The sequence below is a fragment of the Parus major genome, chromosome 18 (genome assembly GCF_001522545.3).
Source record: "Parus major isolate Abel chromosome 18, Parus_major1.1, whole genome shotgun sequence".
Classification (NCBI taxonomy): domain Eukaryota; kingdom Metazoa; phylum Chordata; class Aves; order Passeriformes; family Paridae; genus Parus; species Parus major.
Genome location: NC_031786.1, coordinates 2042354 through 2067526, shown reverse-complemented (window position 1 = coordinate 2067526; position 25173 = coordinate 2042354). Strand labels below are relative to the sequence as shown.

Sequence of the window (25173 nt, the reverse complement as noted above, 5' to 3'; positions counted from 1 at the left end):
AAACTTGGGGGAAATGACTTCATTCCCTGCAGCTGGAATTGGGAGATGAACCCCCAAGATGGAAATGGACCCAACTTATAAAAGTGTGAAACCCGTGAGCCCTCATCCATTTTGGGTGGGCTTCATCTGCCCGAAATGTCCCTGAAGGCCCTTCCATCAACAGAACTGCTTTTTATTCCCTTAACTTTGCCTGGCCCCCGTTTTTAGGTAGCCCAAAAGGCATCAGCTCATCCTCAGGGGTGTTTGGGGCCATTATTGCTCTCAGGTTGGGATGGGCTGGGGGCTCATCCTCAGGGATGTTTCAGGCCAGTGCTGCTCTCACATGGCTTTCCCTTTGTTGCAGCACTCCTGGCATTGCTCCAGCACCTCTGAGGTCACTTTTTCATTCTCCTTAATCTGCACTTTCTTTCCCTCCCATGATCAGCCTTGCGGTTGCTCCCAAAACACCAAGTGATGTTTTTTGGTTTGTTGGTTTTTTTTTTTCCTGTGGGAAACACCACTTTATGTTCTTCAAAGCCTTCACCTCCCAAAGATCTTCTCATCCTGAGGTGACAGAGCTTACACCATACGGAATGTTCCAGAGAGGAATGAGCCTGAGCTCGTGATTTGGGGCAGGCCTTGGCAGTGATTTGGGGTTTCATTAATCACCTTTGGATTTGTGTGAATTTGGAAGGCCTCTGGCTCTGAGCAGGAGCAAGTGATGCTGTAATTCCATTTTATTCAGTGGGAACAGGAGTAAAAACCACCCAGGAAAACATATAGGGTACAAAATAGGATAAATCTCCCGCTGAGCCTGTGTTCATCACTCCTGAATTTAATTTAATTTTGATGGCTGATAATTTATCCCACTCCCAGCTAACCTGGAGTGAATCAGGGGACAATGGCAGTAAATTTCAAACCAGAGGGTGAAATTCCTTTTGCCACGCTCCTGTCTCTGGTGACAGCACCCCTGTGAAGGTAATGTGGAATAAATGAGAGACGCATTTATTTCACAGCCTCACAGCACCTGTGAGGCCAAACAGCAAAGTTGTCTCTCAAAACAATCTTTGGGAATTGCTTTGGCAATAAAATCAACCCTACTGCAGTTTAGATATCATTTTTTTTTGTGTGTGTGTGGAGTGTTGACATTTGCAATGTAGCAGGTTTTTATTTGATGTATTTTTGTTAACACGGGCTCTGATAAGATCTGCTCGCTCCTTCACACTGTTTGCCTGGAGAAGTGAAACAGGAAAAACACGGCTGGCTGAGCAGCTTGGAACGGGTTGAATTCCCATCCAGGAGCTCCTTCCCTCCTTTTCCCTGGGCTCCACACAGAGGGCAGCTCCAGTCCCGGGCCTTGAGGGGCACAAATCGACCTCTGTGCAAGTCACAGGGGGCAAAGATCCCCCTCAAAACAATCCAAACATTTCATTTGGGTGTTAAAGGCAACTTCTGGATATGTGCATTTCTCACATCTGCAGACCTGGATAAGGGGCACAGGAATACTGGAATATTCCTGGATAAGGAGGACAGGAATGTTGGAATATTCCTGGATAAAAGCACAGGAATATTGGAATATTCCTGGATAAAAGCACAGGAATATTGGAATATTCCTGGATAAAAGCACAGGAATATTGGAATATTTCTGGATAAAAGCACAGGAATATTGGAATATCCCTGGAGAAAAGCACAGGAATATTGGAACATCCCAGGATAAACTGCCCAGGAATGTTGGGATATCCCTGGATAACAGCCCTGGCTGGAAGTGCTGTGGCTGGGGGCTGTGAGGCCTTTCCTGGCCCCAAACAAGCAGCAAACAGGAAGGAGAGGAGCTCAGGAAGCAGAGCTGCACGGGCTGACGTTAAGGAAGCTGTCCCCGAGCCTGGAGGAATATTCTGGACATTCCTTCTGGAATACCAGCTCCAGATTCCCAGATTATTAATAACCTGCTGTGTTTTGGGAAGGGACAGAACAGCAAATAACGGGGCCGAGGGTGTTGGCTCTGCTAAATTCCTGCTCAGCACTCTCTGATCTCCTTCTGTCATTGTTCCTGACCTGCCACTCAACCTGCTGATTACATTAATTCATTAATTACATCACGGCTATTCAGAGCTGCTACAAACTGTTCTCCTGCTCCTGGCCAGCGAGGGCTGGAGGGGGAGAAGTTCCTCGAGGGATTTTGCTGGGGCTCTGAAGGCTGAGGGAGCTCCAAGAGGGGCAGAGTGGGGTGGAATCTGCAGAAAGGTGGGAATGAAGCTTCCCTGGGCATCAGGACAGACACCCAGGGGAGGACAAAATGCTAATTAGTGCTGGCACTGGTGATTTGATTGCCTCACAGCTCATTTTCATTAAAGCCCAGGGGCCTGCTGGATTAGGGAATAGCTTGGTTACTGATTTCCAAAGGGAGAAGATATAAAATTGTTTTTCCAGCTGTTCCATCCCTGGAAGTGCCCAGGGCTGGGCTGGATGGGGGTTGGATCATCCTGGTCCAGTGGGAGATGTCCCTGCCCGTTGCAGGGGGCTGGAAGAAGATGATCTTTAAGGTCCTTTCCAACCCAAACCATTCCATGATTTTCAGCTCTAGGATGAGTCCCAGCTGTAGCATCTTTAAGAATTGAAACTGCAGGAGCAGAAATGGAGACTCTTCGCTCCTGTCAGCTGAATATCAAAATGCAAATCTTTGATCCATGGCTTCCTGTACCAGCTGATGGGAAGAGAGCCAGGACAAGGAATTTGCAGGAGGAGGGGATGGCAGTGGCCCTGGGGGATGCAGCTGCCCCATTCCAGTGTGGGATGTCACCTCTGGTGTCCTGGTCACTCCATTTCCCTGCTGGGCTGTCCCAGTTCAGTCCCAGTTCTGGGGCAGCCCATGAGGGGAGGCTGAGCTGGGATTGCTGTGCCTCAGTTCCCTCTGTGCAGGAGCTGAGGGTTGGGAAGAGACTCCCCAGAGGGAGCAGTTTTAGGTTTCCCCCCTGCCAAAGTGTCTGGGATAAAGAATGGCAGCGAGGCCCCGTCAAGAGCCTGGAGTTGCCAGCACTTTCCATCTCTCCTGGTTTTTCAGTGTTTCCACTGCTGGCTCCTGGCTGAAGCCATGCAGTGCACACAGTGCAAATAAATGAAAAGAGACATTCACAGCTTTCCCAGGATTTTGGGAATTGCTCGGAGTGGGAAGCAGGGAGCTGCTCCCTTTTGAACCTGTCCTGTGGCTCCCAAATGGGCACCAAGGAGCAGCTCCCAGTCCGTCTTCTCCAGCTTCAAGGGGCCAAACTCCTTCATCTTTATTTTTATTTTTTATTGGTTTTGTTGCAAGCAGATCTGGTTTCACTTAGATGAATTAAATGTCAATATATCTGTTGCTGTGAGTTGTTCCAGTGGGGATCACGGCACCATCGCGTGACTCAAAAATCTCTGCAAAGCTCTGCTGCTCTTTGGAGTCTTCATCTGGTCCTTAAAATGCTCAACAAACACTTTGATATTGATACTTTAGGTCTCTGTTGGTATGGAGGCATTGAATAAGAAGTCTAAGAAATAAGTAAGATTTTGCTCTGGGTTTGGTGTGTTAGAATGAGAATGGTTTGGGTTGGAAGGGACCTTAAAGATCATCCAGTGTTTTATTTATTTTATTTTATACAGATATTAATATATATATATAGTATTTTTAATAATGTTATGATTTTTGATTTTTGATTCTTTTACTTGCAATATTTTCTTCTGCTGCTGGAAGGGTTCTGTGCAAAGGAGGCTGGAGGGGACAGGTGTCAGCTGCCAGGTGATGCCTGCAGAGCTGTGCTGGTGGAGCCCTCAGTGACCTCCAGCACTCGCTTGGCTCAGCTGAAGGGATGGGAAGAACAAAACCTTTGCTTTCAAGGGAAATTTGAGCCTTTTAAAAGCTTCACTCTGGTGGCATCAAAGCTGTCACTGTGTGTGTAGGGTCGAAGCTTCCACGGGGATGTGAAGGCAGCACAGCCGGAGTGTCCTGGCCACGCTCTGAAATGGGGACCCCTCTCCCACAGCCCTGCTCCCCCAGCAGATCCTCTCAGGGGATTTGGGATTCCCTTCCCCTTGCAGAGCTGACCTGTGGGGATCTGACAAACATTAAATCTGTTGGCTTGAGCTGGCAGAGGGCAGGGCTGGATGGGATATGGGGAAGGAATTCCTGGCTGCCCCTGGATTCCTGGAAGTGTCCAAGGCCAGGCTGGACTTGGAGCAGGCTGGGATGGTGGAAGGACAGATCAGAAGCAGAAAGATTGGCTGTGAGTAGCAGGAGAAGTCCCTTTGCAACAAAAAGAGTGAGAGGAAGGAAGGAAAGAAGGAAGGAAGAGCCTTAATGCTGCCCTACAATAGATTTATTTAGGTTTTGTGGGTGGTGGATTTTTTTTAAAGGAACAAGTGTTGGAGCCAATCCCAAAGCAGCTCCGAAGGTTCTGACTTGTCACATTTCTGGTCTCTGAGCTGAAACCCTTCCAGGGTTACACAACAATGACTAAAACTGGAAACCTTTCAGATCATTTCCAAAATGAAGCAGGAAACTGAGGTGATTGCTAAAGCAAGGCTGGAGAGAGAGAGAGACATCACTTCTGTGTGTGGGGGTGAGAGCAGCGAGCACCCAACTCAGTCTGCAACTTTGGGGTTGTTTTCTTTTTGATCTGATCTCGGAACAGAATTATCCTGGAACCCAGATCTTCACATTGTTTTGTTTAATGTTTTACAAACAGGCTGTTGAGTGAAGTTGTCACCGAACAAAAATTCACCCCTATTGTTTACACAATGGGCAAAGGCAGTCATAAAAGGGGTGTAGCAGCAATTTGTTAGGTATTAGGTTACGGTGCAAGAGGGATTATCCTCACAAAACACTGAGCCCTAAACTGCAAATATCGGGATTAAATTGACAATTACATCCAGGGATGCTCGAGGCTTTGCAGTGACTGTTCTGAGCCAGCTGACAGGAGCTCGAGTTCTTCTGGCACAGCTGCTCTGCTCGAGAGGAGCTACATGAAAATATAAATATGATAAGAAAAATCTGCTCCTGCTGCTCTTTGCTTTGTGGTAGCTCTTCACCGGGTAAAAGCAGGTGCTGGGTTTGCTCCTGGCTCTGCCACTGCACTCCTTTGTGACCTTTGGAATTCGGGAATTTCCTCCCACGTCTGATTGGGGTGGCATTTTTAAAGTATATCAGTCTGGGGGCTCAGTGTGGAGACCCCTGAACACAGATCTCTGGAGCAGTTCTGTATCTCCCTGAACATTTCAGGATCCAACACAGCAAAATCCTGGCTTAGATAATTAAGAATTATTCTGTTTCCTGAACTCAGATATTCTTTAGAACATCTCTCTGCCATTTACCCTGAAGAAACCTTTCGAAATTTCTCTGTTTCTGCCTTCCTACCACACTGCCTGGCTTTGCTGCTTTATTTTTATCTCTGACAAACTTTCATTTGAAGGGGGAAATGCATTTATAAGAACAGAGAGCAGAAATACTGCAAACTTCAGCTGTGCTGCAATTCAAGGGGAGGCTCATGATGTGCACAAACATGCCCAGAAATCCAGGAAAAAGCCCACAGAAAGTAAAAGCAAGACAGAAAAGGGGGAGGGTTTATATATCAGTGTTAGAGGAAGGTGAAAACGCTTCCTGGCAACATCTGAGAGTCATTTGCAACAACAGATCCCTGAGCTTTAGTGAGTAGAGATTGTTTTTAAATCCTCCCCCACCCCCTTGGTTAATCTTTAGCAGGTAACAGGACCTCTCATGGGATCGTGGGGCTTTCTTAGGGATGTGTCAAATATTTCCCGTTTGGAAAATCAGATTTTTGAGATGAATCTAGGGCTGAAGGTCACTGGTTTGGACTCTGTGGTCTTTGGTAATAATTTGGTAATAATCGGATTCTTTGAGCATTCTGCAGAAGTCAGAGTGGCTCAGCAGAGGGAGGGAGGAACATCTGGGTTCCCAAACTCTTGTCTGGAACAGGGAAATCATGTGTCTGTTCCATGGTGTCCCAGGAAGGAGGGACAGATCCTAATCCTGATTTACATGGTCCAGGAACACTCAAGGGTGGGTCTTTGAACCTGAATGTGCAACATCAATGTCAGAGAGTTATTAATCATGATGCATGATCATTAATTATTATGATTATTGCTGCACTTGAGAGACTTGAAAGGGTGGCCTTGAAAAGTGCAGGTTTGGATTATGTTTGAGCGCACCCAAAATACTGAGCAACATTTTTTGATGCTTTGAACATTGAGTTGGGAGGGATGAAGGATCATCGAGTCCATCTTCTGGCCCTGACACCCCAAATCCCACCCTGAGCACCCCTGGAGCGCTCTCCAAACCCTCCTGGAGCTCCAGCAGCCTCGGGAATGTCACCATTCCCTGGGGAGCCTGGGCACTGCCAGCACCTCTGGGGAAGAACCTCTCCCTAAAATCCATCCCAATCCCACTGACACAGCTCCAGCATTCCCTGGTCCATGTCAGAGAGCTGCCCCTCAACACAAAGCCCTACAAATGCTTTTATTTAAGATCATATTGGCTCCCGATTACTCCATTTTCACACCTCACATTATGAGGTGCTTAACGAAAACACCAAAAAACCCAACCCTCAACAGTTTCCAGTTTTTGTTTGTTGTCAAACACCACTTTGAAAATGTTGGGTCAAGCGTCTTCAATAGAGCAGGCTGCACTGTTTGTTTAAAACTCTGAGGAAAGCAAGTCATATGAATGTTTCCAAAGACCCTATTCCAAGAAGTATTTTTGGAAACATTAATGTTGTGTTTTTTAATGAAGGCCACATTCTGAGGCTACGACACCATATGTCACATTCATTTCTGGACTGGAAAAAGAAAAAAAAAAAAGGAAAAAAAAAAAGAGAAAAAAAAGAAATGGAAACTATGTTTGGCTTTTAAGTGTTTTTGGATGAATGTCTCTGCATGCTTGTCATGGTTCCTTGGATGAGGAGAGAGTTCTTGGGCTGTTAATCCAGTCCATCCTATATATTTTACACCCCATGGGCCTGACTCTCCTCTGCCTGGAAGTGTGTGCAGTCATTTCTGCTCAGGCAAAAGGAACAAAGACCTGAGGAAAAGAATTCCCTCAGGAAAGCTGTTTTTTTTTTCTGAAATTCGATTTTCTTTAATTCATTTTCCATGGATTTCTTGGCTCCATTGAAAACCTACATCCGAACTCTGAAACCAGCTTAAAAATGGGAAAAGAGCTTGTCATTTTTCCATCAAAAACTTGCAGTTTCTGGAAGAATAATGACAGGTTTCCCACAAAAATATTAGCTGTTGTTTTTTCGGTTTTTTCCCCTTTAGGAATATCAGTTAGAAGCATGAAATTAGCAAAAAATTGGAATTTTTCTGCTGTGTCCCCATCACTTCTGACTGGTTTATGTGTTAGTGGTTGGGATGTTGTGGAATGAGCTGGAGACCTGCAGGAAAAGGATTTGCCTTTTCTAAATTACATGTATTTTATTGGATTCCAGGTGATGAGGTCTCAATTTCTAACATAATTCTTGTTCTTGGTCACTAAATATGGCCCAGGACTGCTGAGTTCTTCTCTGCTCTGACAGGAATCTCCTAATCCACATCACTTCCTAAATCTGTGTCACCCACAACTTCCATTAACACCCTCCGTGTTTGCTCCAAACTCATTAATCAAGATTTAAATATTTTTGGCAGCCGGATATTTTTTTGTTTGCTTTAAGGAAGGATTTCAGAGGCTTTCCAGGACCTCAGAGTGGTTTCTTTTTTCATTTGAAATGTAAATAATTTTCTCCAAATTGAACAAACATGTCTCTGCAGCACCAGCTCAGTCCACTTCACAAGAGCAGGTTTTTCTGGGCAATGCTAGAACATAAATAAGGTTTTGCTCGTGTGTTTGATACATTTTTTGGTTAAAACACACCAGCACTGAATTTCCCTGCCCATGTGACTGAAGTTTTAACTCTAAATAAGGGGGTTTCCCCTTTTTTAAAAATTTTTTCTAATGGAGGAAAATGCAGAAAATTGCAAAAAGCAATTAATTACCTCCAATATTTGGCCAAATTTAAGTGTTTTCTGCCATTTGTGACTGCTCAGGGGAGCTCATCCTGATTTTAATCTTGCTTCATGGAATCATTAAAGGAGTTACTCACAATAGGGTCTCCACTCCAAAAAAAGGTTTTGATTTATTTTTTCATCAAATTTTAGGGCTGACAAGGACATTTCCAGCTGGTTGAATTTGTAGCTGTCTCATATTTCCAGGCCTGGTCATGGATGTCACAGCTTGTCCCCTTCCAAAAATTACCCATGATGGTCACGGAGCAAATGGGATCAGATCTGGAAATTCAAATAAAAACAGACTTTCTCCTTTATTTCATAGATTTCCAATGAACACAGAAAACAACCCCTGGCACCTTCTGTAGGCAGAGGCAGAGATGAGGAAGATGAATGACCAAAGTGGCTGCTACAGGCCGGTAAATATCCAGGGAAACAAGGTCAGTTACCGCGGCTCCTGTCGGGAGAGCCCGGAAAAGGAGGTGAAAAGGCTGCAGAAGAGGTTTCTCCACAAGGATGGCAGCTGCAACGTCTACTTCAAGCACATCTTTGGGGAGTGGGAGAGCTACGTGGTGGACATCTTCACCACGCTGGTGGACATCAAGTGGCGCCACATGTTTGTGATTTTCTCGCTGTCCTACGTGCTCTCGTGGCTGTTCTTCGGCCTGGTGTTCTGGCTGATTGCCGTCCAGCACGGGGACCTGTTCAGCGAGGAGGAGATCACCCCCTGCGTGGCAAATGTGCACAGCTTCACGGGAGCCTTCCTGTTCTCCCTGGAAACGCAGACCACCATCGGGTACGGCTACCGCTGCGTGACCGAGGAGTGCTCGCTCGCCATCCTCATGGTGATCCTGCAGTCGGTGCTGAGCTGCATCATCGACACCTTCATCATCGGGGCGGCCTTGGCCAAGATGGCCACGGCCCGCAAGAGGGCCCAGACCATCCGCTTCAGCTACTACGCCGTGGTTGGGCTGAGGGATGGCAAATTCTGCCTGATGTGGCGCATCGGGGACTTCCGGCCCAACCACATGGTGGAGGGCTCGGTGCGCGCGCAGCTGCTGCGCTACAGGGAGGACAAGGAGGGGAGGATGACCATGGAGTACCGGGACCTGAAGCTGCTCAACGACCAGATCATCCTGGTCACACCAGTCACCGTTGTCCACGAGATCGACAGCGACAGCCCCTTGTACGGCCTGGACCGCAAAGCCCTGGCCAAGGACAGCTTTGAGATCTTGGTGACCTTTGTCTACACGGGTGACTCCACGGGGACTTCCCACCAGTCGCGGAGCTCCTACGTCCCCAGAGAGATCCTGTGGGGCCACAGGTTCAACGATGTCCTGCACGTCAAGAAGAAGTACTACAAGGTGGACTGCCTGCAGTTCGAGGAGACCACGGAGGTGTACGCCCCTCACTGCAGCGCCATGCAGCTGGAGCGCAAGGAGCAGGAGTGGAACCGCGCCGAGAAGACGCGGGAGAAGCAAGCGGAGAAGCCAGCCCTGGAAATCAAGTCCAACCAAAAGTCCTTCAGCGCTGTTGCCCTCGTCACCAGTTGTGAGGATCCTGAAGAGCCGGTGACAGCTTCCAGCCAGCCTCCTGGAGAGGTTTCCTACAGGAAAGCTGCTGTGACCTTGAACAGGCTCTCCATAGAGTCCCAAATCTGACTTTTCCTGCTGTTAAAACCCCTCCCAACAAATCCTCCCCTCGTGGCTCCTCGAACACAGACAGCGGGCTCGTGTGCAGCAGTATTTATGTCCCAGAGCTCGTGCCCACGCTGTCACACACTGTCACACCCTGCTGGGCTGCGGGGACAGCTCTGTGCTGCGGGAACAAGGGAACAGCTTCCACTTGGGATGTCCAGAGAGCCCCTGCACTGGAGCAAACCCTGGTGAACTTCCTTCCCCTGCAGGGACCAGGGCTGGCCGTGCCCAGAGACGCAGAACGACCTCGGCAGGGCACACAAACCATGCCCTGTGCCCTCTGGGGAGGGGTTTCCAAGCTGCCTCCTTGGTTTGGAAAGCCCATTCCAGCCCCTCCAGGAGGCTCTGGAGCTCCATTATCCCAACAGGTGATTCCTCAGATCCAGCCTCATCCCAGAGCTCCTCTGGGGAATCCGTGGGGCTGTTCTTTGTAAGACAAAGGAATGACTGACCCCAGTGCTCCTGGGTGGCTTTGGACACCTGCTCACATCCTGACCAGTCCTGTGGGACCCACAGTGGGATCCTGGAGAGCTTTCATCCCTAATCATGAACCACTCCCTGAGGTGCTGCTCCCTCAGCAGCTGGAGGGATGCAGGAGGTCAAAAAAAAAAAAATCAAAACAAAACCTCTGGTTTTAAATCAGCAAAATCAGATTGAGCCTTGAGATCATGTCTGGAGTGAGCTGTGCAGTATTTGTTATCAAATCCTCTTTCATTTCATTTCAGTTCATTTCACTTTTCAGCGTGTTGCACTTCCTTGCAAAGACAAAGATCAATCTGGAGAGCAAACAGGGTGATTTTGTCAGAATGAAAAGTGCTTGTCTCAGATGGCTGTGTTAAAATGTTCCTTCACAAGAAATCCAACAACTCAGACTCACACTGGGGGGGAAAAAAAAGGAAAACATTGATGGTGTGAAGGTGTCTGACGTGGAAGTTCCGTGCTCTGCACGTCTCTGTAATTATCCAGTGAGCAATGCCTCATCATGCTCTTGCCCCTGATGATTGCAGTTCATTTGCATTGTGTTTAATTACCCTGCAAACGTAAAATAATCATATCGGAGTTGCTGGGGTTGAGCTCACCTGACCTTAGCAGCAAAGAAATTCAGTGTTTGCCTGCTCTCTGTGGTTCCTGGAACTCTTCAGTCTCCACAGGAGAGTTCACTCCACCTTCCTCTGGTTTTTAGGGATGAGTTTATCCTGGAAATGTTCATCCCTCTCCATTTATTGCTGACGGAGATTAAACGACTGCTGTGGAAATGCTGGCTAACTTTAGGCTGCTAAAATTAGGTCTGACGAGTCATTCACATCATTCTGACTAATTAATTGGGCTTTTATGAGCTCATCACGTTTAATGAAGAAAAAAATAGCCTGCTAAGTGGCCTTTTTTTTTTTCTTTTTTTTTTTTCCCCCCCCCTGCAATTTACTCCATGTAGTAGTAGGATTGCTGGATTATTTTAATGTATTTCTCTTTTTAATGTATTTTAATGTATTTGTCTTTTGCTAGCACTTGTCTCTGGATAAACATGATCCCTTTAGGTAAAACTGAAGCCTGGGGGGGTGTTAGTTATTCCAAAACTCATTAATTAGCCTATTTTATATGCTGATTCATCAGCAGCAACCACTTATAAGTGCAGTAAAAACCATCTTCTTGTATCCTGGATTTAAACACTGGCAGACATGGGGGAAATAGTCTCAAAAAAAATGGGAAGGAATGTAGGAAAATGTGGAAGAGTCTCAGCACTTCTGTGGTGTTGGAAAAAACACCATTGGGATTGAATAAAATAGAATATCACCTTCCAGACATGGGAATTAACCCTTCCACTCCCCTCAGGCCCTGGCTGGGATGCTTTTATTTAATGCTGGGCACACCTTTTTTGGGAAAGATGTGGAGAAATTGGAAGGGAATGGGGAGATGTGGAAAAGCTGTCGGTGAGGAAGGTGGGAAATGCAAAGGGTTGGGAAGCAAAGAGCTCTCAAACACAAAAATTGCATTGGGAGAGAGGGAAATCTGGGGCTGGGAGAGGATGGGACAGGAAAAAATGGGATTCAACTGGGGGAAAATAATTGGGAAATGCATAACGAGGGTGAGGGTGACAGAGATGAGGGTTGACCTCTGTGGTGGCTCTGGGGAGCCTGCTGGAGGAGGAAACAGAGAAGGAAAGGCCACCCTGGAGCTTCCCAAGCCTTCTGCTCTGGGATCCCGTGGTTTCCACACATGGAATGTCCCACATGGACACAGCTGCTGCTCTGTGAGCTCTCACCCGCCGTGTTCACCTCCTCACGGCACCCAGAGGTGAGATATCGCTGAGATAAGTGACCAAAACCCCCACATTCCTTCCCCAGGTGCCAATTCCAGGTGCTGGCTGCCAAAGCAGCTCCCCTGAGGAGCTCAGCTGCCTTCCCTTCCCCAAGCTCTCCTCCCTGGGAGCCTCCAGACAGAAATTCTTCCTTTGGAAAGGCTTTGCTGGAAGGGAAAGCTCCGGGAGTCTGATTTGGGGATTTGTCCTGTGGCTTCTGGCACAGAGAGATGCAAATAATAAATGCAGATATGTGAGTATGGCTGGTAAGGTGTGCCTGGCTCAGCTGAGGAGGGCCAGGAAGAAACTTCTCTCTCCTGGGCATGTTCATTCATAAAAAGCTGCTTTGTATTTTCTTCTACTTTTATCTCCAACCTCTGATCCCAGTCCGTGCTGGAGAACCACTGCTCTCAACCAGCCTGGCTTTTTTCTCTTTGCTACTTTAATTTCATTTATCCCAGTACAAACACGATGTATAATAATGATGAATAGCAAAGCATGCAGTTATTTTTTTTTTTTTTTTTTTTAAATGAATAAAAACATCAAAATAAAGAACATTCCTCTGCCACACACCTTGTGAGAGCACATTGGGCTTTTCTTCTCTTCAGCTACAGGTTTTAAACTTCCATATCCAGTTTCTCTGGGCAAGCTGTGCCAGGATCTCACCACCTTCACAGGGAATTTTTTGCTAATTTCTCATCTGTCCCTGCTCTCTGTGGGAGTCATTCTCTGTGTCCTGTCCCTCCATCCCTTGTCCCCAGTCCCTCTCCAGCTCTCCTGGAATCTTCTCCTCTCCGGGTTTATATTTAGGTAGGCCTAAACTGGTTAGAGCCAGTCCTTAATCCTTCCTCCCTAGGAAAGGACCTAGGAAAGGCTCCTGCAGGACACTGGACAATGGAAAAACAGGATAAATAGGATAAATAATATAAATAGGATAAATGAGAGGGAGACTCTTCCTCCCCCATTTGTTCTTTCTCAGTGAGAACTTCCCAGGGATATTTTTCCATTTTCATTGTAGGCCTGAGCGATAAAAAATCAACCAAGACTCTCAGAAAGTAACAACACGTGCATCCCCCAGCAGGAACACCGACCTGAGCCTCCAGTCATTCCCAATTAATTGGAGCAAAATTCCCACCAGCCCAAAGGGAAGGACCTGGAGACATTTTGGGCAGTTTTTTGGTGAAACAACAGGGTCTTCCTGCTCTTCCAGAGCCTTGCACATCTCCCTGGGGCTTCCCAAAGCCAATTCCTGGAGCTGAGGAACAGCAGCTCCTTCCCAGCCACTGCTGAGAGGCAGGAATTGGAATTTCTGTGTGAAAGTTGCTCACCCCGTCCCCGACCTTTCCACAAAATTTACCAGCTGAAGCAAAATTCTAAACAACAAAGAGCAAACACAAACCACCCTGTGCTGGCCTCCTGACTCATGGTGAAAATTTCACCCTGGTTATTTTCCCTTGGAAAGCAGCACCGTTGTTCTGGGTCAAGATTAATTTATGTCAAAGGGGATATAATAAGAGATTATTATATCATTTATTTTTCCAGCTTTGCTCACCACCATTCATTAGGGCAGCTGGCATCTCCTTCCCCGTTATCATGTGTCATTTAGTGCATACTTTTTGTGAAGTTGGGTTTCAGATGTGGGACAGGATATTATCCCCTTGTTTATCCCTTGTTTCTCACGGGCCGTGCAGGAGGTCTGAGCTCACTTCAGGAAACAGCAGGTACCTTTCAGGGCATCAGAAATGTTGTGTAGGTGAAAAAAAAATATAAAATAAATGCTTCTAAGCTTTTTTTGTCTCTTAAATCTTCGGTGGTTGGAGCTGGGAACCTGCAAACAGGAGGAGTTGGTGTCTGTGGTGGGCAGGAGAGGCCCAAAGCAGGGAAAAGGAAGAAGCATCTGACAACAGAGTCACTTCCAGGCAGACAAGGGGAGGTGTGTGACATGAGCAGGCTGAAACAAGAAGTTGAAAGTTTTCATCTGGGCTGAAAATTGGGGGTGGGTGTTTTTGTGGATGGGGCTTGAAAATCACAGGGCAGGAGCTGCCTCCAGGACTCAGAGGATTTTGTGAGGTCTGGTGGCTGAGGAGCTGCTGGGGATGGACACAGAGGCAGCGTGAGGATGGGCAGTTCTGGCTGGGGAAGACAGGAGGGTTTGGATCCCTGATATCGACACCTCCCAATGTTTTATTCAGGACAGGCAACACAAAGACACCTTGGACTGTCAAAAATGCACAGGAATTTCCCACCCAGGTGTGTCATGGGCCCGTGGAATGGTTTGGGATGGAAGGGAGCTCAAAGCTCATCCAGAGGCACCCCTGCCGTGGCTGGGACACCTCCCACACAGCAGACTGCTCCAGCCTGGCCTTGGACACCGCCAGGGATCCAGGGGCAGCTGCAGCTCATGGGAAAGTTTCTCCCAGGCACCTCATCTAAATCTCTTCTCTTTCAGTTTCAAACCATTGCCCCTTTTCCTAGCGCTGTCTCCCCACCCAACAAACCACTCTCCCCATTGATGGCCATCCCCCTTTAGAGTCTGGACCAATCCCAATCCCCATCCCTATCCTGACACCAATCCTGATCCTGATCCCAATCCTGATTCCTATCAATCTGATCCCAATCCCCATCTGTGTCCTGATCCTGATCTTGATCCCCATCTCAATCCTGATCTCCATCCTGATCCCGATCCCCATCCTGATCCTGATCTCAGTCCTGATCCCGATCCTTATCAATCCTATCCCTATCGCCATCCCCATCCCAATCCCCATCCCAATACGAGTCCTTATCCCGATCCCGATCCCGATCCCGATCCCGATCCCGGTCCCGATCCCGATCCCGGTCCCGATCCCGATCCCGGTCCCTCGGCCGCCACCTGGCGGCAGCGCCCGGAGCTGCGGCGGGCGCCGAGCGGTCCCCGGAGCATCCGCGGCGACAGCGGCGACAGCGGCGACAGCGGCGACAGCGGCGACAGCGGCGACAGCGGCGACAGCGGCTCAGCCCCGCTCAGCCCCGCTCGGCTCCCCCGCCTGCCCTCGCCTCCTTTCTGCACCCCCAGGACGGGACCCCCGCCCGTCACCCCCTAAAAAGCGGGGTTATAACCAGCCGAGCTGCTGCCGGTGAATTCCCAGCACTCCCAGTATTTCCATCCCAGGAAATCTGGGCACAGCTCTCCCATTCAGCACCGTCAGTCAGCGCAGAACACATTTTGTTATAAAATTGAGCCGGTTTATTTTGTACCGTTGCCCTTTATATACAGCGGCAGAGCTGGGAGGAGCTGGCCCGGTTTGCCAGCTTAGGTAAATATAGCCGGGCAAACCTGGCTGCCCTCCACAGGAACCTTTCCAATAGGGCAATGAACTATTTGTGGCCAAAGGGACAGACTTGGGGACATATCAGTGACCGAGAGCCGCCCGTTTGTTTGGGCCAGGGAACGTGTGTGCGTGTAGAAAGGCAACGCTAACATTTCTTACCGTGTAAAACTCCGCACAGAAAAGCTCCAGAATAGAAATGCCTTAATAATTATCTCATCTCCAGTGCCATGTCCACTTCTGGATGCACATTTTCCGTCGAGCGGCTTCGTGCGTTCTCTCACGCACGGGAGTAGCTCCAATGAAACATCTGCTGAGCTCTCCGTATCATCCTCCTCCTTCACATCCTCTCTGCGGGCTCTAGGAAGCTCCACAAGTGTCAGGCAGCTGCTCTGCTGCGACTACCGGGCACTGCGCTCGCTCCTCGTGCTTCCCCATCTTTGATCACGGGGTGTCTCCCAGCCCTGCCTGACAGGGGAGGGATTATTTTTGGTCTGTCACGATCCCAGGTGCCAAAAGGAGCTGGTGGCCTCTGTGTGACCGCGGTGTGGAGCAGCAGCAGGGAGCCCCAGAGCGTCCCCAGCCCCTGCTCTGTGCTGGGGCTCCGTGGGATGCCTGTGTTGGGTGTCTCCAGCAGGGATTTTGGCTGGTAAATGACTCGTTGGGGTAGCCAGGCTTGGAGTGGGGTGGGAAAAAATTGGAATTGTGCATCAGTGCTTTCAGATCTCTGTGAGGAAACCAGAAAGAGCCCAGGGAGTGTCCCCAAGGGGAAACCTTCCCTGCCCTTACTCATGGGAAGTACATGTCACCACACCAATTCCACAGGAGGCTTTCCAGAGTGGCCTGTGCTAGGATGTGAAGTGGGAAAAGAAATTTGGGAAGTGTTTTATGGCAATTACTCACTGCACTGATTAAACTTCTCTCCAGTGGTCCCTTTTTTCCACAGGCAATCGCTCTGTTAGAAGGTGCTTTTTGTCTTTCCTCCCATTTTATCCCTCTTTTTGGAGCAGTCCCAGGTGAAGCAGTCAGATGTGGTTCTTTACAATCCCACACAGCACCAGCCACGAGGTGTTTCCCAACACCCTCCAGCCAACACTGCTAGTACCGGAGTCCTGAAGCCACAGAATCCCTTTGCTACGGACCAAAAATGTGGGAGAATGGTTTGGAAAAGCTCTGCTGAGAGCAACCCTCAGGATTTGGAGCGAGCAGCTCCAGCAGGGAAGTGTCACATGTGGATACGTCTGCACATGTGGACTGGGGCTGAAACATCTCCCATCCCTTTCCTCACATTGATAAAAGGGGATGGTTCCTGCCAATTCCAGCTCCAATTTCACCCCCCTGGCTGAAATATCTGCACTTTCCCCAGCTCTGTGTTTGGCCTGGGGTAATTACCTCGGTGTTAATTTACCTGAGCTGAGGAAAGCCCTGGAACATGAAGGGAGGATCCAGGCCCTGCCCCAGCCTCCTGGGCCCTGTTTGAGCAGAGGAAGTCGTGGCTTTGACTCATGGATTTGCTCCTTGAGGAGCCTTCTCCTTCCCAGGGTTATCTGAAGGGCAGGGAAGAGCGAGGTCAAGGATGTTTGGGAGCCAAAAGCATCGAGGGCTGAGGTGTTGCCTCGCAGTAAATTACCTGATGCAGATTAAATTACTCCCCCAGATCTGCTTCTTCTCTTTGCTCCGCCGTGAGAGGAGCCACTTCCAGGCACCAAACAGCACAAAGATGCTTGGAAGCCTTTCACTCCTTTCTGGGCCTTCCAAAAAGATTCAAAGTCAATTGCCATTCCAGATGAAGATCCAGAACAGACACTTCTTCAGCTTGAAAAAATTACGGTGGAGTATGGTCAGAGGTGAAGCAATTTGCCAGGGCTCGAGGAGTGTGAGTAACGCAAAGCAAAGAGCTCCGTGCAGCCTCTGGTGTAAAATCCTGCCCTGTGCAGCCCTCCTGCCTTCCCTGGGATCAGCAGCACGGGTGGGGGTGAAGGAAAGCTGAGCTGCTGGGGGAAATCTGACTTCTGGAAAGCTGGAGGGTGGATTTGTGGGTTGGGGTGTTGGTTCTTGTTTTGTTATTTTTTTAGCAAAAAGAGATTGATTGGCACTGCTGGCACTTGACCTGAGCTCTGGAGTCACCCCACCAGGCGAGGGGAACAAAGGCAGCCCGTTGTTCCCTGCTCCAGTCTGTTCTGCACAGGTTTTTTTTGTGTCACCTTTGGTGGCAGAGAGCACAAGCACCTTCCAGTACTGTGACAGGCGATGTGACGAGCCCTGCTCATTCTCTTCCCCTCTTTGTCAGCCCCTGTGCCTCTGATTGTCCCTGCACGTGATCCCTGCTCTTTGTCAAATCAAGACAGTCCCAGCCTGGGTGCTGGGTGTCCCCTCTCCTGTCACAGGTCACCTCAGGAGGCATTTGACCCCGGAATGTGCAGGGATTAAAATGAAATATCCATCAAAGCGCAGCTCTGAGAACAGGTTTGTGCTCTGAGGAGGGATGGGAACTTATTGGATCAGTCTTGGTTTCTCTGGAGAGGGGATTCTGGACACCTGCCCAAAATTTTGGGTGCCCAGAGGGCAGGGGAGGGATCTAGGAAAGGGATCCAGGGAAGGGACTCAGGGGAGGGATCCAGGGAAGGACTCACAGAAGGGATCCAGGGAAGGGATCCAGGGGAGAGATCCAGAGAAAAGATCCAGGGAAGGGATCTAGGGAAGGGAACAAGGAAGAGAACCAGAGAAGGCATCAGGGAAGGGAGCAAGGGAAGGACTCATGGAAAGGATCCAGGGAAGGGACCCAGGGAAGGGACCAGGATGCTCCTGCAGCTCCCATCCCACCTGTAGGGAGCAATCCCAGCCCCGTGGAACCACAGCAATGCTGGGACCTGCCGTGCCACCACAGCCCCACGGTGTCACAGGGTGTCCCTGTCACCAGCCCTGGCACTGAGCAGTTTTCCACGCTGATTGCTCAACATCTGACGGGAAAAAGCACAACCTTTCCCCCTCCAGTCCCTGTCACAAGGTTGTTTAATAGGGTTTGGGCACCAGCTCAAACAATACCAGGGGATCAAAGCCAGCTTCTGAAGAATTAGGGAGATCACAGAGAAACTCATGGCTCACGCTGAGCCTCCTCCTGCCACCCTCCTGCCCCTCCTGGCACCCGGCTCGGGCTGGGCCAGAGCACAGGACATTCAGTCTGGCCCAAATTCCAGCTCAGGATGCCCAGGGCTGGGTGGGGAATCCTTCCCCTGTGAGTAAGTGAGGGGCAGAGCTGGGCCTGGAGGCACAAAACGGCATCAGAAAAGCAAATAAGCAGCACAAGATGGTGATAGCAGGGGAAAGGAAGCTGTGGCGTTTACTTGCTGAGGATAATTTCCCCTCTGACGACAGATTTTTCAAGTGGCAGAGGTGTTTTAACGGGTGGGCCTTGGAGGGCTGGTCCAAGTAATCAGCCCAAAACAATCTCAGGAAGTTTAAGTAACACTTCTTGAGCCCGGTTTGGTTGAACTCATGGGTTCAGTTGTAGTTTGGAGGGACATTTTGAGAGGTGGCAGCTGATTTAATTTGTGCTCCTCTTTCCCTGCAGGAGTTCTGGGAAGGGCTGAGCTCCACATGTGCCAGGGACCAGCTCTGGGTGTCCTGGCCAGGATCTCCTTGGCTTCCTGGGCAGGGAAGGGCAGGCAAAGCAGGGAGAAGATGCTGTGAAAGCTCTGGAAGGGCTTGAGGCTCCCAAAAAGCTGGGATTGCTCCCCACCAGCTCCAGCATCTCCAGGGATGCACCTGGTAGAGAAATCCAATCGCTGTTGATGGGCAGAATCCAGCACAAACACCCCCAAACCTGCCCAGTCCCCTCTCAGGGAGTTTCCTGCACTGCCATGGGGATGGAAGTTCCCACTGGATGTAAAAACCCCAGTGCTGGCTCCTCAGGAAACTCCAGCTTGTTTTCTGCTGTGGTTTTCCTTCCACAATGGCCAGTGATCTAACTCTCTGTTTTTAGCACAGTTTATTTGCTTTCCAGGAGAGAAAATAAACTCTGATATTGTCATTTATGTTGTGGCCACAGACTCCAGGCGAATTCTGAGGCTCTGGTACAAAGTGATAGAAAACACTGAGGACATTTGATCTCAGCTAATCTACTGGAATAAAAAGTGTGAGAAAGAGAGGAGAACAGTCATTTATGTGGTGCTAGCAGAAATCAGATGCTTTCAGGTTTATAAACGCAGTTTTCACTGGAGTGGATCCCCTGATAGGTAATAAATTAGAGTGGTAATAAATGCTCAGCAGCAGAAATGCAGCAGGCACGGTGCAGCCATGCAGGCTTTTCCCTGGGGCACTGCTGGTTCCCCTCCTGTGCCCACATATCCCACTCCAGCTCCCCCTCAGAGCCACCAAACCTCCCCTGGGCCCCAGTTCCTCGGTGCCCGAGGTGTGAATAAAACAGGCCAGGAGGAGAGATGCAGAAAAGGCAGAGGATTTGCAATAATTTTGCTCAGAAAAGACAGAAACGTTCCAGCTCCTTCTGTTGCAGCTGAGCTCTTGTTCTTGCCTGCCACTCCCTTTCCCACTGGAAGCTTTCCACATCTCTGCCCATGGTGGCACTCTCAGGTCTCTGCTTCATCCCTGCCTGGTGCAACCAGAAAAACACAAAAACACAGCCCAGCCCCTCTCTCTGAGCCTCTTGGGGAAGTTTGAAAGTTGTCTGAGCTCCACGAGGGCTTTGGAGCGAGCAGGTGACTTGGCTTGGCTGAACAATCCCAATTCTCTTTGCCTTTTCTGCTAAAAGAGAGGAATTTGGGTTGGAAAAGCTGAGAGGGTTGGGATTGTTCAGCCTGGAGAAGAAAAGCTTTGTGGTGACCTCGGTGTGGCCTTGCAGTGCCTGAAGGGGCTGACAGGAAAGATGGAGAGAGACTTTGGACAAGGGATGGAGCGACAGGACAAGGGGAATGGTGTAAAACTGCCAGAGGGAGGGGATAGATGGGATATTGGGAAAAAATCCTGGAATTCCCAGAGCAGCTGTGGCTGCCCCTGGAGCCCTGGAATGTCCAAGGCCAGGCTGGATGGGGCTGGGAGCAGCCTGGGACAGTGGGAGTTGTCCCTGCCATGGTGGGGTGGGATGGGATGAGTTTAAGGTCCCTTTCAACCCAAATTCTGGGATTTTATGACTCTGATCCTATGACTGCCCACAGCAGGGACCACTAAAAAACCGATGGAAGTCCTTGGGAGCCCCCTGCTCACGGGCAAGGTCCACGAGCTGGGGTTTTAACACCAGAGGAACACCAAGATCTCCTCAGCTCGCTGTGCCCATCCCAGTTCTGGAAAAGCTGGCACTGAACAGCTGGAGAGAATGAAAGTGCAGTCCCACACTTGTGTGTGTGTGAGCTGCTGGCTCTTAACCCTTTTCCTTCCAGGAATTGTCAACATCCCCATGGCACCTCCATAAGCATGTTCTCACCACTCTGGCCAGTTTTATTTAACCATTAACTCCCTTTCCTCGCAGATATCCAAAGAATGGGAGCTGTGGGAGATCAGCTGGGGGATTAACAGGAAGATCTTAGCTTTAGGAGTGTGCTTGGTCACTTTGATCACTCACACTAATTTCTCCTCATGGATCTGAAAATTCCTCCTCATTAATCTGAAAATTCCTTCTCATTAATCTGGAAATTTGCTCCCATTAATCTGAAAATTCCTTCTCATTAATCTGAAAATTCCTCCTCATTAATCTGAAAATTCCTTCTCATTAATCTGAAAATTCCTTCTCATTAATCTGGAAATTTGCTCCCATTAATCTGAAAATTCATTCCCATTAATCTGAAAATTCATTAATCTGGAAACATCTCCCCACTGCTGTCTTTGAGCACAAAGTGCCCCAGCTGATGGTTTGAGAAGGAAAACCATGGAATTTTGCTGTGTCACAAACAATGCCAGATGCATTTTCTGCATTTCTGGGAGGTTATCCACAATCCTGGATCCCTGAATGGTGCTGGACCTGCCTGCTTGGGGAAAATATGGAATGTGCCAGGTGTACATTAAATATCAGATGAACATTTCCTGATCGTTTGAAGGCCTTTGACCCTGCAGTGAGAGCTCAGAGCTCCCTTTTTCCCAACACCACCTTTTATTGGGTCTGAAAGTTCAGCTGGGAGCTGAAGATACTTTAAATTAGGCGCCTTAATTTGGTGAGAACCGAGTCACACAGAACACAGCTTTGGAAAGGAGTTTTCCTTGGCAGAATTTGGGAGTTGCTGTTGGATTGGGAGTTGGGTACAGCTCCTGCTAGAAGTGGATTTTTGTTTGGAATTCAGTATTTCAAGATTTCCTCACCTTGCTCCCCACATCCCCCTCCTGCAGCAGCAAGGACTGAGAATATATTTATTTTTTTCCCCAAAATACAGTGGCTGGCTGGTGATTTGCCTTTAAGATAAGCCTAACTAAGGCCTAACTGAAATCTTAAGTGAAGATTTTGAACACAAAACATACGGTTTAGAAAACAAACGTGGCTGAGGGGGGGTTATGAGTTCCATTCTTCTCAGGTACATAAAGCCTAAATCCAATTTCCTCTGTCCAGTTTCATCCCTCCCATGGACAAACCCATTTTTATCGAGCACATCTGTAGATCCCATTTGCTTTCAAATTTATTTATTTGCTCTCTCAAGTCTTATCAAACATGCAGGTTTTGTGGAATTTTCATTGGATTTCCCCATTCCTTCTCTTACCAGCGTGGGTTCATTTTCCCTTGGAGATCCCAGCATTAGACCTATAAAGATCCAGTTAATGCCTAAACCCCAGGAGGTTACTGGGAATGGGGAAACCACCTTTTCCTGAGGAATTTTTTCCAGTTGACTTCATGGTTAGGGAAGAAAGGCACACTCATGCCAGTTTACATGCATGGAAATGGTGAGACCCAAAAAAATAAAAGCCCAGCGTGTTATTTATGGCATTTCTTCTCCTCTTGTGGAAAGCTTTGATTCCCCCAGCCCGTGTTTTCTTTGCAAGTACAATACAATTAAGCCATTTTCAGCTGGCAATAAAATCCTTGAGAACCAAAGCAGATTTGGCCACTTGAAGAGATGAGGACTAATGCAATCTGATAATTAGGTCCTTTCAGCGCCAAGACAGAAAAAGCAATTTCATAACGTCTCCTGTGGAGTGAGACAGGGGCTGAAGCCTCTGCTCCAAGGTCTGGGCCTGCAACACAACTCCCAAATTTCCTTCCAGGGGGAATATCTGCAGGATCCCCCCGAGGGACAGCGGTGGCTGCGGTGACAGCCGAGGGCAGAACTGCGACAGCAAAAGGGGAGAAAAATTCTCCAATGTTCTTCCTCTCCCCTGGTACCATTTCTCCTGCAGATAAAGGGTCCTGCCTTGAAAAATCTCACAGCCTGTGAGCATTTCTGATATTTGACCACTTTTCTGATATTTCAGTGAGAGATTTCTGAGGCAAGGCTATGCCAGATTGCAAAAGCACTCATGGAGAGAAGGAAAAGGAACCCCTTGCTCAGCGCTGAGGGTTAAGTTTTCAGCTGTCTCACCCTCTTTGTCCTGGCTTGTTGCAACAGGAAAGGGTTTTTTAGAAACTTTTCTTGTAACTTCAGCTTCCCTGTTTGGAAGTTTGGAAGGGCTTCTCTCGCTGGAGCCCCGTTATGGTTTTCATTACGTGTGCAATAGGTTTAGAATCGATATTTCGTTTGAAGAAGAGCTTTCTGGGCAGAGCTGCCCCGACTTTGAGCAAGCTGTGAAACAGTGGTGATGTATCTGCTCTCCCCTGCCTCGTGTGAAATGCTGAATGGCTGAGTAAGCCTTACTCATCTGGGCAGATAAATCTGTAGTAGGGCTGTATTTTTTATCAGCCACTTCGCATGAGTAAAGGCTGAGTAAGAGGCTCCAAAGCCGGGCTGCAATCTGGAATATCTTGGGGATTTTGCACAGGGAATTGCTGCAGCCACCCCCCAGCAGAGCATCTCTTAGCAGGAGTGGATCACAGCTCTTTATTTCACTGACACATAGGTGGGCAAATACTACAAGGTGCCTCGAACTGTTGCTGTTTTAGCAGTTCATGGGATGTACACAAACTGAGAAACACGAGGGATGTTTTTTCTCAGCTGCGGGTACATGAGCTGTGCTCGTATCTTTCAGATCCTGTGGATTTCATTATCTTCCTCTCACTAAATTGATAAACGAATTGCTGCCATCCTCTTTTATAGATTTTGCTTTCCAGATCCGTCACTTGCAAGTTTTGGACTTCTCTTCCCCTTGCAAACGAAAGAACAACTCACAAACAGCGTTGATTGCCCAACTCGCCAGATTGCCCAACTCACAGAAGCACTTGTCTCTGCTTCCCCCTCCCCAGCACGTCAGTTCTGCTCCTCCTGCACTCGCAAATGTGGCGCTTGTGAACCAGCTGCCCTCGGCCGTTGTGTTTATTGCTGCAACAATAACAGCGGCACTTCCTCGCTGGGGATGCGGGGAGCTCGGCAAACAGGGCCGGTGCCAGGCACGGCAGTCGGTGGGGATGGAGCAGCAGCAGCGTGGGGAGGCTGTTCCTGGAGCCTCTGCGCCAGCAGAGAGCATTTGGGCAAAGATCTTCCACAGAGTGTTTAAAGGCAGCTCGTGGCACACTCGGAAACTTAGCAAACTAATGAGAAGGAGGAGGAGGAGGAGGAGAGTTTAAGCAAAGAGGAGAGACTGCAGACACTGGCATTGCTGTGGAAAGTAAGAAATCTTATTTACAGCCTGCTCTGGACATTGTAAGAAGCTCTCTGGAGGCTGAACCCTCAGCAGCTTCAGCTGACCTGCTGCTGATTCCCGCTGCCTTTCCCGGGAGCATCCCCAGCACTCATTTTTGGGTGTTTCCGGGGCTGCTGTCGCAGTGCTGGTGCAATTCAAGGTGTTTGTGGCAATTCCTAAAGCCTGGGGTGCTCTGCCCCCTTGTATTCAGCAGCCACTTTATTTTTCCAGCGCACCACGGGCTGGATTTCAGCTGTTGTCGCTTCCCGAGGGCAGGGACAGTGTCCTGCTGCCGACACCTGCCCTGGAACCCAACACCCCTGCACTGTCCATCAGAGCTGGAGCTTGCCAAACTTCAGGCTGTGCTTACAAGGCTGTTTTTGTTCCTGCAAGGCTCCCGGCCAGGCATTTCATCCCTGTTTTCTTTGTCTTAGGCCACGTCCACCGTAGGGAGGACAAGCTGTTAAAAATCATTTGGATTTCTGCATATTTCAAGCCTGGCCAGCCTGGACGAGCTGCCACAGGTGACTCAGGGAACAAAGCCGTGGATCCCACGCTCTGCAGCCAGGCTCGTCCTTGCCTTGCTCCAAAAGATCTTAGCCCGGGGATCAAAGCTTTGTTTTGGAAGGGATGTTTCATTTCGTTAAGGAGAAGGATTTTCGGTTTAGGGGCGGTGTTATGGTTGGCTGGCTTCTCGTGCCTGCAAGGGTCGGGAGTCTGGGATGGCACCTTAGCATTTCCCTTCTCTAAAATAAAGAAAGGGACAAAAGAAACGAAACTTTTGTGTCTCCGATATTTTTTCTCACCGCCCGGGGCTTCGGACATGAGCCCTGAACCTGGGAACGGGAGAGAGCGGGCAGCCAGCTCCCACACGGGACCATCCCAAACTCCCCGTGAAGTCCCGAAAAAACCTTTATCGCTGCCGAGGGAGGCTGGGGGATACCGGCGGCAGGTGTCGGGTACCCGAGGGCGCAACCGGAGCGTCCCGGAGCCGGGGAACGAACCCGCACCGCCGCTGCCTCCCCGCCGAGCCGAGAGAGCGCGGCCGTCCCCGCTCTCCACCGCCGCTTCTCCCGGGACCCTCCGCACCGGGAACCCGCGGACCTGGCGCCTTCTCCTGGCCCCCTCTGCACCGGGGACCGGGGGTGACCCTCCGCACGGG

General features: G+C 49.2%; 1 protein-coding gene and 1 long non-coding RNA gene across 4 annotated transcripts in view; one reads left to right on the top strand and one right to left on the bottom strand.

Annotated features, from left to right (window-relative positions):
• Nucleotides 1–13762, top strand: part of KCNJ16 (potassium inwardly rectifying channel subfamily J member 16) — a 36104-nt gene extending 22342 nt beyond the window's left edge. For all 3 annotated transcript variants that reach the window (XM_015646006.2, XM_015646004.2, XM_015646005.2), the window contains one exon: nucleotides 8330–13762. In XM_015646006.2, the coding sequence (XP_015501492.1) occupies nucleotides 8385–9665 (1281 nt within the window). In that variant the 5' untranslated portion in view covers nucleotides 8330–8384 and the 3' untranslated portion in view covers nucleotides 9666–13762. The remainder of the gene's footprint in view (nucleotides 1–8329) is intronic.
• Nucleotides 13763–23251: 9489 nt separating this feature from the next.
• On the bottom strand, nucleotides 23252–25167 carry LOC117245270. The gene is made up of 2 exons (XR_004499796.1): nucleotides 25016–25167; nucleotides 23252–24757 (listed from the first exon to the last, which is right to left on the bottom strand). It is a non-coding gene; the product is annotated as an uncharacterized LOC117245270 (long non-coding RNA).
• Nucleotides 25168–25173: the final 6 nt, after the last annotated feature.